The sequence below is a fragment of the Chiloscyllium plagiosum genome, unplaced genomic scaffold, assembly GCF_037043375.1.
Source record: "Chiloscyllium plagiosum isolate Xiang-an unplaced genomic scaffold, Cpla_swu_hap1 HiC_scaffold_31, whole genome shotgun sequence".
Classification (NCBI taxonomy): domain Eukaryota; kingdom Metazoa; phylum Chordata; class Chondrichthyes; order Orectolobiformes; family Hemiscylliidae; genus Chiloscyllium; species Chiloscyllium plagiosum.
The window spans coordinates 23090249-23104294 of NW_028270169.1; the positions used below are offsets into that span (position 1 = coordinate 23090249).

Here is a 14046-nt window from a genome sequence, read left to right on the forward strand (position 1 = left end):
TGAATTTAATTTCACGCCTTGTCAGGATGGGATATGGACTTGTAAGCTTTCAGTTGGAAATACTGTAACCATTACACTATAATACTGCAGTGCATGCAGTTTTACATACTGCTGACTATGAAAATAGTTTGTATATAAATATAGGAAATATGCAAATTAACATGTGATATGATACTGAAACAGTATTGCTCAGCTGGTAATACACACATGAAAAGCTCTCCTGGAATCCTGCTACTTTTCAATAAGAACACTTTTCTGAGATTACCAACACTGTCATAGGGTTTTGTATCTTTGTGCTAACAGCCAATAACAACTCCTAACACAATTCCTTCCTCTTACTGCTCCCATCGTTTTGTACAACAGTGATATACTAGTATTGCTCCACGGAACCACTTGATGGGAACTGACCAACAGATAAAGCTGTCCTCGTAATGGACCTTTTAAAGAACAGGTGAAATAACAGGCAGTGTTTACTGGTACCAGCTTTTGGAACTCAGTCTGTAAGTTAGAATCAAAAGAAACAGTAAATACCTGTAATACCTACATAATGTATTCCAATGACATATACATACTATTTAGTGAAAGTAATCTGGACTGATAAACCTCACTTGTTGCAGTCATACTGTATGAAAGATTCAATGTTTGCTACACACAACAGGCTGCGAATTGTACAGCTACATTTACAAATATGCACAACATTGGTTTGAAGTCATGATCGTTCTTCATTCATAGGTTTTTTTCTCACTGCATCAAGTACAACATTCTTTTTCCACTCACCATGTTGGACCTTCTTTGCTTAATTAGGTAAAGAAAATACATCACATAGTACAGCTGAAGCATCTGGGGCAGTTCACAAAAATAACAGTTATAGGAACCAAAATGTAGATATAGGTGGGCCCCTGGAGCTTCCTCTACCATTCATTCAAATAGCCCATTTGTATCAAAATGCAATTTGCCTACACTTTAGCTCCATGTCCTATAAATGTTGAAAGAGGATTAAATCATTACAGACCATTACCCTATTTCTACATGAAGTCTCTCATTTAGCATTTCAACACAATATGTTGACAGATATTGATATTATTTATCTCACTGTGCCACCTACTGGCCTCTTTGAAAGCTACAGCATATAAAGCAATTCATATCATTGCCTATTGAGTTTCCATTAATATATAAGAGAAATAACTAGCTGAAAAGATATGACCCCACTTTATCCTGATACTTATTCAAATCTATTTAAATGCATCACCAGATTCTGTTCATGTTCTTGGTTGGCTGTGTATTCCAAATACATATGCAGTACAGTATCAGTCCTCATTCTCTGTAAAACTCCTGTCTATATTAAGTGACTTCACATCTGGATGCATGTTATGCACCTTGTCCCAGAAAATAAAAACCTACTTAAAATTGGGGAAGTATAACTGTGCAGCAAAATGCTAGCAGCCTCATCTGAAAAAGCGGCGGAGTCTGTCAACATACATTGGCAAAATCTATCTCCTTGGAGCCAACGGATTCTACACCTTAAAGAGGCAAAAGAAAAGAATTCAAAGCCGGTGCTTGGCGCTGCGGAATGCTGCAATTTAGTTCTGTCAGGAACAAAAAACTCCCATACAAGCTGTCACCTGAACTCAACAAGAAAATTATCAAATTCCACCGCTTTATTAGCCAACGCTAACTACGTACATATTGTTGGCCAACATTGAAAATTGGATAAAATATCAATGAGCTGTAGCATGCCAGGAAACAAGACTGTACTCTGATTGGTGAGAAAGCCATCATTGTAGAGACAACTACCTGTAAGAAGCTACAGGAGAACAGTTGTTCCATACTGTAAGGAAAAAGGCACAAAATTAAAGTTGATGTTGATATTCAAGTGTAAAACATCGCCAAAGAGAAATTTTAGAAAGGAGTGGTCATGCTTGCTCAAGACAGGCTTGAGGGTGGCACAGTTGCTCATTTACTGCCTCACAGCACCAGGGACCCGGGTTCAATTTCCACCTTGGGCAACTGAGGAATTTGCACATTCTCCCCGTGTCTACATGGGTTTCCACTGGGTGCTCCAGTTTCCTCCCACAGTCCAAAAATGTGCAGATTAGTGGATTGGTCGTGCAAAGGTGCCCATATTGTCTACGAATGTGCAGGCTAAGTGGATTAGCCATGGGCAATGTGGTGTTATGGGGATAGGGTTGCTTTTGTTTTATTCCATTGTAATATTCAATTTTGGGCCTACATCAAGTTTACATATCAATCCCACAAAAGCAAAACTTTACCAGTGTTAAGACATGCCTCATGAATTCAGCCTCAAAGACTAGTCTCAAAAATTTCAACATTTACACAAATTTATACAGTAACACCTAATAATTCATTAATATATTGCCTACCATTGTGCTGATTGACGCACAAATTCAACAGGTACAGGAACAAGGCAAATCCAAGAATTAGACGAAGCACAATATTTACATAAAGTTTACTCATACACATCTTGAATGGTGGCGTATCCAACAAATTATGATATCACTTCACAAAAACGGTAGGCTTTGTCACCATTAGTTAGTAACTGATTCTTTCTCAACATTAAGCTGTGGAATGGATTCCAACACATGGTGGATAACAGCTGTGGAAGACCACATCTTAAAAAACATTATTCATATGATAATGTTATAAATATAGCTGCCCTCACTATTTGCCCTCACATAGGTGGTGGTGAATTTCTTCTTGAATCACTGGAATCCATACAGCATTGGATGATATCCAATATTGCTTGCTGTAGGTCAGATCTACAGCAGCAATGTCACATTCTTTTCTTCTACATGTTGCCCTAAATTTGCTTCAAAGTCATACGTTCAAAATAAGTGAAAGGAAATTCAACATATTTATCAAGAGAAGCTCACCTCTTCAATCATATTGTCCTTTTCAGCAGAGAGCTCCTCATCAGATGATCCATTTTTCACCATTTTTCTGAGACGGTAACAGTACTCCCGTAGCTGGCCACCGGAAAAGGAAATGAAACAGTGTAATTTAAAAGGAGGTAATGTCCTGATGAAACTAGCAGCCAAACGATAGAGCAGGTGCTACAGCAATAATCATTACAACCTGAGCCTGGAAACTGGTACAGGGTAAATAAAAATCTAAGAGTTAAATGTGTGGCTCAAAGATCAGGGTGGGATGAATGGGTTTCCGTTCATGAGGGACTGGCTCCAGTATTGGGGTGGAAGGGAGCTGTTCCAGGGGATGGGCTTTACTTGAACAATGATGGGACCAGCATCCTGGAAAAATCGAATAACCAGCATTGTCGCAACAGGCTTCAGCTAAACTGAAGGGTCTCGAGAGGGAGTACATAGGCTTAAAAGACAAGAGGATATGGGGGCATTGCAGACCAGCTTTTAACTCAATGAAACCCACAGTGCAACCAGAAAGGACAGAGTAGACAAACATGGAAAAAAAAAGTATATAGGTTGTGGGCAACACGGTGGCTAGCATTGCTGCCTCACAGCGCCAGAGACCCAGGTTCAATTCCCACCTCAGGCAACTGTCTGTGTGGAGTTTGCACATTTTCCCAGTGTCTGTGTGGGTTTCCTCTGGGTGCTCCGGTTTCCTCCCACAGTCCAAAAATGTGCAGGTTAGGTGAATTGGCCATGCTAAATTGCCCGTAGTGTTAGGCGAAGGAGTAAATGTAGGGGAATGGGTCTGGTGGGTGGGTGGCTCTTCGGCGGGTCGGTGTGGACTTGTTGGGCTGAAGTGCCTGTTTCCACACTAAGTAATCTAATCTAATCTTCAACGGGGTAAAATGGTGAAAGGCAAATTAATGGCCCTTTACTGAACTGCACATGATATTTGGAACAAAATTAACAATTAGTGGCACAAATTGGGATTAATGGTTAAGTCTTACACCTCCTGTTCACATCTGGTTAAAAGAAAATCAGGGGTAAGGGGGCCTTTCAAAAGGACAAGCAGGACAGAAATACAGAATTACACCTTGCTAATATGAGATAGAAGAACAGCAAGAAATTATCTTGGATCAAAATATCTAGAATCCATCTGGATGGAGGTACAAAATGACAAAGGGAAGTAGACACTTGTGACAGTAGTCTATAGGCCCCTTAACAGTAGTCATCCTGAAAGAGAATAGGAGGGCATGCAAAAAACAGGCAGTAGGTCAATCATGGGTGATTGTAATTGTCATGGAGATTGGAAATATCAAATTCAAAAAGGTAGCTACAAGGAAAAATTCATTGAGTGTATCACAGGTATTTTCCTAGAACAACATGCTGTGAATCCAGACAGGGATCACTTTAATTTGAATCTTGTAATGTGTAGTGAGGCACATTTAACATATGATCTCCAAGTAAAAGATCCCCTAGTTAAGAGACCAGGACGTGGCAGAATTTAGCATTCAGTTGGAGAGTGAGGAACGTAGGTTGGAAACAACTGTGTTAAACATAAATAAGATTAATTACAAAGGAATGAGAGCAGAGTTGGCTGCAATGGAGTGGGAAAAGGGTTTAGCAGCTGGACGAAGAACAATGGCAGACAGAGATCGAAGAAAATAGCTCATGATGCACAGCAAAGATATATCCCAGTGAGGAAGTAGGCAGGGGATAAGCCAACCATGGTTAAGTAAGAAAGTTAAAGGACAATATCAAATTCAAAGAACAAAATACATTGTGGCAAAGATTAGGGGGTAAACCAGATGATTGGGAAAGTGTTAAAAAACAACACATGAGAAAAGAAATTATAAAGGGGGAAATTAAACCACAAAGACAGTTTAGCAAATTATATGAAACAGATAGTAAGAGCTTCTTTAAATATATAACAAGGAAGAGAAGCTAAAGTGAAACAGGCCCCAGGCATGTGAAAGACACTCAAAATGAAAATGGGGAACCAGGAAATGGTAGAAAAGTTGAATAAATACTTTGCATCAGTTTTCATATTAGAGAATACAAAACAGCATTTCAAAATTACTAAACATTCAAGAGTTAAATACTGTGACGCAGAGGGGAAAGAAATAAATACAATAACTATCACTCGAGAAAATCTTCTAGGGAAACCATTGAGTTTGAAAGACCAATAACTCCCTGAATTTAATGGGTTGTATCCTATTAATTTAGAAATTTATATTTCTTAATCAATTGGCATTTACAACTAACTATGTTAAGCTACAATGTTTTGTGCTATTCCTCTCCAGTTACAACATTTAAAAGACTTTTGGATAAGTACATGAATAGGAAAGGTTTGTTGGGATATGGGCCAGACACAGCCAGGTGGAACTAGTTTGGTTTGGGAACATAGTCGGCATGGAGTAGTTGGATAGAAGGGTCTGTTTCCATGCTGTATGGCGCGATGTTCTATAAATCTGTAAGTAGCTACAGAGAGAGCAATGAACTGTAATCTTTCAAGCATCCTGGGAAAGTCATGATAATTGGAAAACTGCCAATGTTATCTAAAAAAGGAGAGGGACAAAAAAATGGGCCAGTTAGCTTAATAGCTGTCATGGGGAATTTGTGAGAATCTATTACAAATAGATTTAAATCTATTTAAAAGCACAGCATTGAGAGATACATTAAAACAATCAAGTAGAGTCAATGTGGCTTCTTCTTGAAGGGGAAATCAAGCATGACAAATTAGAATTTTTTGGGGAAGGAATAGAAGGATAGATAAATGGGAACCAATAGTTGCAATATATATGGATTTCCAAAAGATGTTTGATAAGGTTTCACACACAAAGCTACTAAATTAGATGGTGTTAAGGATAATATATTTAGCATAGGTAGAGGGTTAGCTAAGTAACAGAAGACAGTGTTGGATTAAGGGTTGTATTTTTAGGATGGCAACCTGTAACTCGTGGAGTGCCACGGGAGATGGAACAACAATTGTTTACTGTGACTTGGATGGTGGAAGTGAACGTGAATGGCAAAAATTAGGTGGGAAGGCAAGTAGTGAGGATGGTACAAAGAGTCGATGTGAGGTGAAATGAGTGGGAAAATATCTGGCAGTTGGAATATACTGTGAGAAAAACGTGAGGTTATGCACTTTGGCAAGAAGAATAGAAGAGCTGAATATTATTGAAGTGGAGAAAGTGTCCAGAAACCTGCAGCACAGAGGGATTTGGGAGTCCTTATGCATAAGTTTCAAATAACTAGCATACAAGTTCAGCAGGCAATAGGAAAGCAAATGTAATGTCGGCCTTTATTTCAAAGGAATGAGGGATGGAAAATATTGAAGTTTTACTAAATCTATACCAGGCACCAGTTAGAGCACAGCTGGAATAGTTTTAGTCTCCTTATCCAAACAGAGATATACTGACATTGAAGGCAGTCCAGAAAAGATTCACGAGGTTGATTTTGTGTGTGGAGGAATTTACTTAGGACAGATGGAGTAGGTTGGACTTGTACTCAGAGTTTAGAAGAATGAGAGACAGCTTTATTGAAATGCAAGATTCTCAGGAGACTTGACAGATAGATGTTGAGAGGTTGTTGCCTGTTGAGAGAGAGTCTGGAATCAGGGGTCAGAATCTCAGAGTAAAAGGTCAGCCATTTAAGACCAGTTGATAAAGAATTGAGAGTCTGTAGCACTTTTACCAAGGCTGGGTTTTTAAGTGGGCGGCACGGTGGCACAGTGGTTAGCACTGCTGCCTCACAGCGCCAGAGACCCGGGTTCAATTCCCGCCTCAGGCGACTCTGTGTGTGGAGTTTGCACATTCTCCCAGTGTCTGCGTGGGTTTCCTCCGGGTGCTCCGGTTTCCTCCCACAATCCAAAAATGTGCAGGTTAGGTGAATTGACCATGCTAAATTGTCCGTAGTGTTAGGTGAAGAGGTAAATGTAGGAGTGTGGGTCTGGGTGCTATACGCTTCGGCGGGTCGGTGTGGACTTGTTGGGCCGAAGGGCCTGTTTCCACACTAAGTAATCTAATCTAAAGTATATTCAAGCCTGCAATTGATAGGTTTGTAAATAGTATGAGAATCAAAGGATATAGGGTAAAGACAGGAAAGAAGAGTTGAAGATTATCAGATCAGCCATAATCTGATTGAATGAGGGAGCAGGTTCTAAGGGCAGATGAGGTTCTGTTTTAACATCTCAGCTCTTCTAGAGTACCCCACTGGAGTATTGGCTTTGATTTAATGTGCTCTAGCACTGGAGTGGGCCTTGAACCTGGAGACTACTGACTCTGAAACAAAAATAGCACCATCTGTACCCAGGAGGAGAAACTAGACTGTCAGTGTAGAGTTTGCATGTTCTTCCCATGTCTATGTGGGTTTCCTCCAGGTGCTCCAATTTCCTCCCACAGTCCAAAAATGTGCAGGTCAAGTGAACTGGTCATGCTAAATTGCCCATAGTGTTAGGTGCGTTAGTCAGTGGTAAATATAGGGTAGGGGAATGGGTCTGGATGGGCTATTCTTTAGAGGGTCGGTATGGTCTTGTTGGGCCGAAGGGCCTGTTTCCATACTGTAGGGAATCAGATTTTAATCTAAGCTAATCTAATCTAAATAAGATTCAGGTGATCTCTGCATTTCTTCTGATGTCCATTTAAGAACATGATGAATAGAGTAGGCCATTCAGTTCCTCTAAGGTCTCCTCTTCCAATGCCTTCCTACACCCTTCTGGTCTTTTCCAATTGGGTCATACTAAAATAGTAATCATTTCTCTGCAGTTTGTTCTTTAATCTCCTCTCTAACTGTAATTAGACAATCCTCCGAATACTTTCCCCTCTTGAGATAAGACTTTCTGCAACATGATAATTTGAAGTTTTATGTTCGCAAGAGGAAAACTTCACCTGTTCTCAGTTTTCTGCTCTCAGTCTCAGACATTTGTACAATGCCCCAAGATTTCTGTTTGGAATGCAATTTGTAAAAGAAAATGCTAGAAAACCAGTCTGACTATATTTCAGCAATCACTTTAACTTATTCATACCTTGTGATTCAGAACATCATTCATGGCCTTGCTTGCTTCTGAACTGTACGATTCAGGAAAACACTTCTTAGGCATGACTCCATATTTTTCTACAAGGCAGAGATGAAAAGTTTTTTTTAATAATCTTGAAATAGGTTTGGTTCGAAATAAGAAGCTTCCTGTATCAGTTTTGCTTGCTCTTTTCACTTCAAGAAGTTCAAAATCCTGTTCACAAGTCCTTTCTCTTTTGGCTCTAGTTGCTTTCTTAAATTCCCTCCTGTACTTCCTGTACCCCTCTAAGGCCACAGCTGAAATGCTCACTTTGGACTTGCTAAAATCCCTGCTCTTTTTTTTCATCCATTCCTGAATTGTCCTGGACATCCAGAGTTCTCTGAACTTATTGCTCTTACATTTGCCCTTTAAAAGGACAATTATTGGACCTGTACGCTTCTTTTTGAATGCCCCCCCATTGCTCTGCTGTAGACCTGCCCATAAGAAGCTGCTCCCAGTCTAGTGTGGCCAGATCCGGCTTTATTTTAATGAAATCTGCCTTCCCAAATCCAAATCCATCTTCTTCAGGCCATCTTTTTCCTCGTCCAGAACAAATTTGAACCATATAATGTTGTGGTCACTATTGTTAAAATGTTCCCCCACTGCTACACTGAACTTCTTTCCTCAGAACCCCTTCCAGCACTGTGCCATCCATTGCTGTGGCCTCTAAGTATTGATACAAAACACTCCCCAGATACATTTCAAGAAATCCACCCCCTCTAAACCCTTAACACTATGACTATGCCAATTTAGGTTGGGAAAATCAAAATCCCCTGCATCTTTACCCAATTATTACTCTTATACACACACAAACAATGTATTTGCTCCTCTATTTCCCATCGACTCTTTGGGAAGTCTATAATACATACCCAGGAAAGTAACTATCTTCTTAACATTCCTAAGTTCTACCCACCAAGCCTTGTTTGAGGACCTTTCCAAGATATCATATTGTCTTACAATAGTAATTGACTCCTTAACTAATAATGCTACATCACCAACCTTTTTACACCTTCCTCTGTAGCACCTAAAGATCTGAAAGACTCTTTAGATTAGATTAGATTCCCTACAGTGTGGAAACAGGCCCTTCGGCCCAACAAGTCCACACCGACCCTCCAAAGAGTAACCCACCCAGACCCCATTTCCTCTGACTAACGTGCCTAACTGTTGGGAAAAAGTTAACATGGTTTGCCTGGAAGCTATTTTCCTAATCGGGCTGAGAAGCCATTTTGTGTCCCCAGGACTTTGCTGGCTGTGCATTCCTTAGTATGAGGTAATGTGAAAGGTAGGCCTTATCTTCCTAAGGTGTCAAGATAGTGTTTCCTCCCTTTGATGAATGATCAGTGCAGGTTGTAGAACCAGCCAAGCTGACACAGACTTGTCAATTAGTCCCACTTCCTTCACAAGTTATTCCCACTTCACATTCATTCTGCTAATTAGGGACACCTCTGCTTAGTGTTAGCAATCTGTGTAACTAGAACAAATGGTGATACCATTTGTTCTGTCCACTTGTGGAATGCACAATAGGGCTTTAGTTTTGACCTTAATGACTAACCTCTAATTTAGTACCAACTTGTAAGCATACCAAACTGTGTAATCAAAGATCAGCTCCTATCTGCTTTCTCTATATAATCCTGTGGTATCCTGATGTACTTCAGAATAACACTGAGCCACAGTTAGGACGGTAAATTCCCCATGATATATCATGTAATAAACTAATCAGTTCTCAAGGTTTGAGTCTCGAGAGTTTTCTTCAACACTAACACTATGGGCAATTTCGCACAGCCAATTCACCTGACCTACACATCTTTGATTGTTAATTCCAGATTTTTATTGAAATCATATTCTACCATCTGATATTGTTGGATTTGATCCCCAGTCCTCAGAACATTACTTAGATTGCTAGATTATTAGTCCAGCATTAATACCACTATGCTTTCTGATACAGACCATTAATAGTTAAATTCACACAATAAGATTTTTCATCTCTGGTCAGTAAGAACCAAGTTGAGTTTGCTCAAATTGATTTAAAAGAGAACCTCCAAGGTAAGCAGAGGGACAACTTTAGCTCTGCAAGTCCAGGTTGCATCCTGACACATAGCCAGAATGAAAGGACAGTTTTCTAACCTACTGTTTGCCAGACTTACATCATTCTGAAGATTGCATGGTCTTTGAGTGCAGTCTTAACATTTCTGAACACATGACCTTGTTGTCTCGTATCCTGTAGCCATCCTAACAAATCTCGTTATTGTACCATCTGTACAGCAGATATAACAAACAGAGGACATCTTGCAATGTCAGCACTCTTGCATTCCATAGGTCCAAGTCAATACTTAACAAGATCACACACAAGAGCTTTTGGCAAAGAGATGAGAAATGAAACTATAAAAATGTAAAAATGCGTGAGAAAATACTGTTGCCTTCTCCAATCTCATTACATGTGTTATCAAGGAAATGCAATGTGTAATTTGCTGACTAAGTAAACACCGGGTAAATGGCCTTCAACATTATTTACATGCAAATGCCACAGCAACTTTGGATGAGGAACAAATGCACAAGTCAACATGGAAATCTAAAAGTTGTTGTTGCAGCTGAGCCACACCATTGTTAAGACAACACTATTCTTGCAAAAATATCTGATTCACACTGACTTGCAGTAAATTGCATAAGGTTGCTGTATTTGTGTAGTGGATATAAAGTAAACTTGTCCCCCACCCCAGTCTGACCTATCACCCTCACCTTGACTTCTTTCCACCTATCACATTTCCGACGCCCCTCCCCCAAGTCCCTCTTCCCTACCTTTTATCTTAGCCTGCTGGACAAACTTTCCTCATTCCTGAAGAAGGGCTTATGCCCGAAACGTCGATTCTCCTGTTCCCTGGATGCTGCCTGACCTGCTGCGCTTTTCCAGCAACACATTTTCAGCTCTGATCTCCAGCATCTGCAGACCTCACTTTCTCCTCAAAGATTGTCACAGAAAGTCAAGTCTTGTCCATTGTTAACAATTTGATAAACATTAATTACTGCTGTCAATGTTCAATGTCAATTATGTTGACCATTACAAGTGTGGAGTCCCATTCTTGGAGATTTTTTTAAAAAAAAGTTTAAAAAGTTTTTTTTTCCTTTTTCTCTAAATTCAATCAATCATTCTTTCACTTCTCTACTATGTGCAGATGCACAAACCTGAAATATTAATTTTTTATGATTTGCTGAGCACATCCAGCATTTTCTGCTTTTCTTTTAGATTTTCAGCCTATACAATATTTTGCTCCTTGGCTCTCAGTGCAGATAATTTCAATGTACATTTCCTTAAAAAATTACACTGAAGCAATCAGTTGCCTGTTGACCCAAATCCCAGAGTTCCCTTACTGAGTCAATATCAGCTCCCGTGTTCAGCAACTTATAGGGACATCAGTTGGCCACTTTTCCCCTTCAGCCAACCAGTGTTAATCTGGGACCCAACTTCATATATGTTCCATGACCATAAACATTGTTGGCAAGCAAAAATCTACCATTCAGTTCTCAAGAACTGATCTAGCATGAATTGATGATTGCAGAAGAGAATTCCAAATTTCTATTGCCACTTAAATGTGGAAGTTTTAAAAAACGATTTACTCCAGAAAAGGTCTGGTTCTAGTTTGCAGTCTATGTCTCCAGTCCTAGAATTCCCAAATTTCAGAACTAGATGCTCTCTACCAACCCTGCCTGTTCCCCTTAGTAATATGTTATTATAGGTCTTACTGCAGTTAAACGATCAAGTCTAAAGTGCAAGTCATTTATTGCTGAGGTTGAGGAGCCTCTGTCCTATTACAAGATAATAATTACTTCAGTTTTAAAAACAAGAAAAATAAAATGGGCCTTACCAATGAGGTTGACAAGCATATCCCACTGGCCTCCATCATTTGTAGGATGCATTAGCAAATATTGCAAAAGTCTACCATCGAAAGGTTCTTCCTTCTCACCGGTCCTCTGAGCAACCTCAATGAATGCATTCAAGAAGTAGTAGCAACGCTCAATCTGTGAAGAAGGAAATATTTACTTATGTTCAAAATTGCTGCAATGGCTCAACATCACAGGTTTTTACAATGGCCAAGAATATCACTATAGTGGGCAGCACGGTGGCACAGTGGTTAGCACTGCTGCCTCACAGCGCCAGAGACCCAGTTCAATTCCCGCCTCAGGCGACTGACTGTGTGGAGTTTGCACATTCTCCCTGTGTCTGCATGGGTTTCTGCCGATGCTCCGGTTTCTTCCCACAGTCCAAAGATGTGCAGGTTAGGTGAATTGACCATGCTAAATTGCCCGTAGTGTTAGGTGATGGGGTAAATGAAGGGGAATGGGTCTAGGTGGGTTGCGCTTCGGCGTGTCAGTGCGGACTTGTTGGGCCGAAGGGCCTGTTTCCACACTGTAAGTAATCTAATCTAAGATACACTACCTCAAACCTTCCTTATCTGTTGTGCACTCACTTGACTCCTACTTTCACTGTACTGTTTCCCAGAGGCTAGATAGCACCAGCTCAGAATGTGGTAGACAGCAAGTTGAAGCTTCTACCATCATTCTTCAGGCTGTAGTACATGTGCAAAATCACATGTTACCAAACCACCTAGACTCCCTACACCAACTCATGTAAATCTTTGCATGGATTCTCTAAAGCATGCAAAAATTAGCAGTTGTACAACGTGCAAAATCTCTGCAGGAATGTGATACCACCCAAAACAAAAACAACAGTTCATAAATAAACCTACAGAATTTTAAATGGTAAATGATACTCTGACACATAATTCAAACCCCGAGACAGACAGAAGAAAAAAGGTTTAAAATTGAGGACCCCAGAGTTTATAGAATAATTTGCGAGAATTACAAATTTTTTGAAGGATTTTGTGTAAATACGTACAGCATAAAATCAAAGAACCTAAATTGTAATCTTAACTTGATATCACTGTAACGTATCTGAAAAATTTGCATCGGGGTACTTCTTTATTCTCAAGCACTTGCAAGGTTTAACATTAAATAGATAGTTAAACATTTAAAAAAAAGACAAGTCAGTGAGCTTCCACATATCACTTGTCATATCTTCATGGTTACTTTATACTGATTCTAGGGATGTAAACAATACACTACACAAATTACACAAGATTATATTGCCTCTTTCCAAAGCATTTCACTAAAAACATTAGATACATTTTACGGATACAATGATTTTTAGGGTACCTTATCCCAGAAGAACAAGTAGGATTGACTGAACTCAAACTCTTCAATGTTAAATTTCTTCATCAATGGAAGCCGCATCACATTGAGGCAAGAGAAAATCCAACACCGCCCTAAAAAAAGGTTAATAGGAATAATCAGAATCTTGCAGAATAATGGAGGATGAAGAGTGAGGAAAACAATGAAAAATTGATCAGTGTGAACATCCATACTCAGATGGGTTATATTTTATTTATCAAAGACAGGAAAGTGTCAATCAACAACTCTGCTTTTTCAGAAAGGGAGCGAGGATAGAATTCAAAGGGAAACCCATCCCCAAACCATTCATGCCCATGTCTGGGTGGGTGGTTTCAAAGAGCTATCAGTATGAATCACATGTTGACCTCTTCAATCAGGTAAAGTTGAGTTAAACTGACAGAGCATTTTTTTTAAAATTCAAAAAATATATAAAGCTCTAAAATCTAACAAAAAAAAAGGAATTGCTGTATCATCCAAGAGATATTGCAGAACATGACACTAAGTCAAAAGAAAAATCAGCCGGAAATTTCCCATTTTGGGCTGAGGTATTTTGTTGAGTGAGATTCATGGAGCCTGGGTGGCTGTGACTCACAGCAACCTTATACTTCCACGACTCACCTCATTAATTATGCAGTTGGACTCTTCAGTGCCTCCTTATGGAATCAGATGTGCTTTATGAGTAGAAGGTGCAAGTGCTCACCATTGCCAGGACCCCGTGGTGAGCACCATGTTAATATTATGTTAAAAACAAACTGCACACCACTTCCAATGTTGCAAGTCAGGAGCTGGCCTGTGCACTGCAGTGCTTGACCATTATTGCCAAGGATAGGGCTTGGAAAGGAAAACCTGGACTTTGTTTCATGGAGAGGGAGCTGGATCTCTGGT

General features: G+C 39.7%; 1 protein-coding gene across 1 annotated transcript in view; it reads right to left on the minus strand.

Annotated features, from left to right (window-relative positions):
• Nucleotides 1-14046, minus strand: part of blmh (bleomycin hydrolase) — a 93261-nt gene that overhangs the window by 68720 nt on the left and 10495 nt on the right. Inside the window, exons 3-6 of the mRNA XM_043718428.2 lie at nt 13147-13256; nt 11799-11952; nt 7909-7997; nt 2892-2984 (exon numbers count right to left, since the gene is read on the minus strand). Of these exons, the coding sequence (XP_043574363.1) occupies nt 2892-2984; nt 7909-7997; nt 11799-11952; nt 13147-13256 (446 nt within the window). The remainder of the gene's footprint in view (nt 1-2891; nt 2985-7908; nt 7998-11798; nt 11953-13146; nt 13257-14046) is intronic.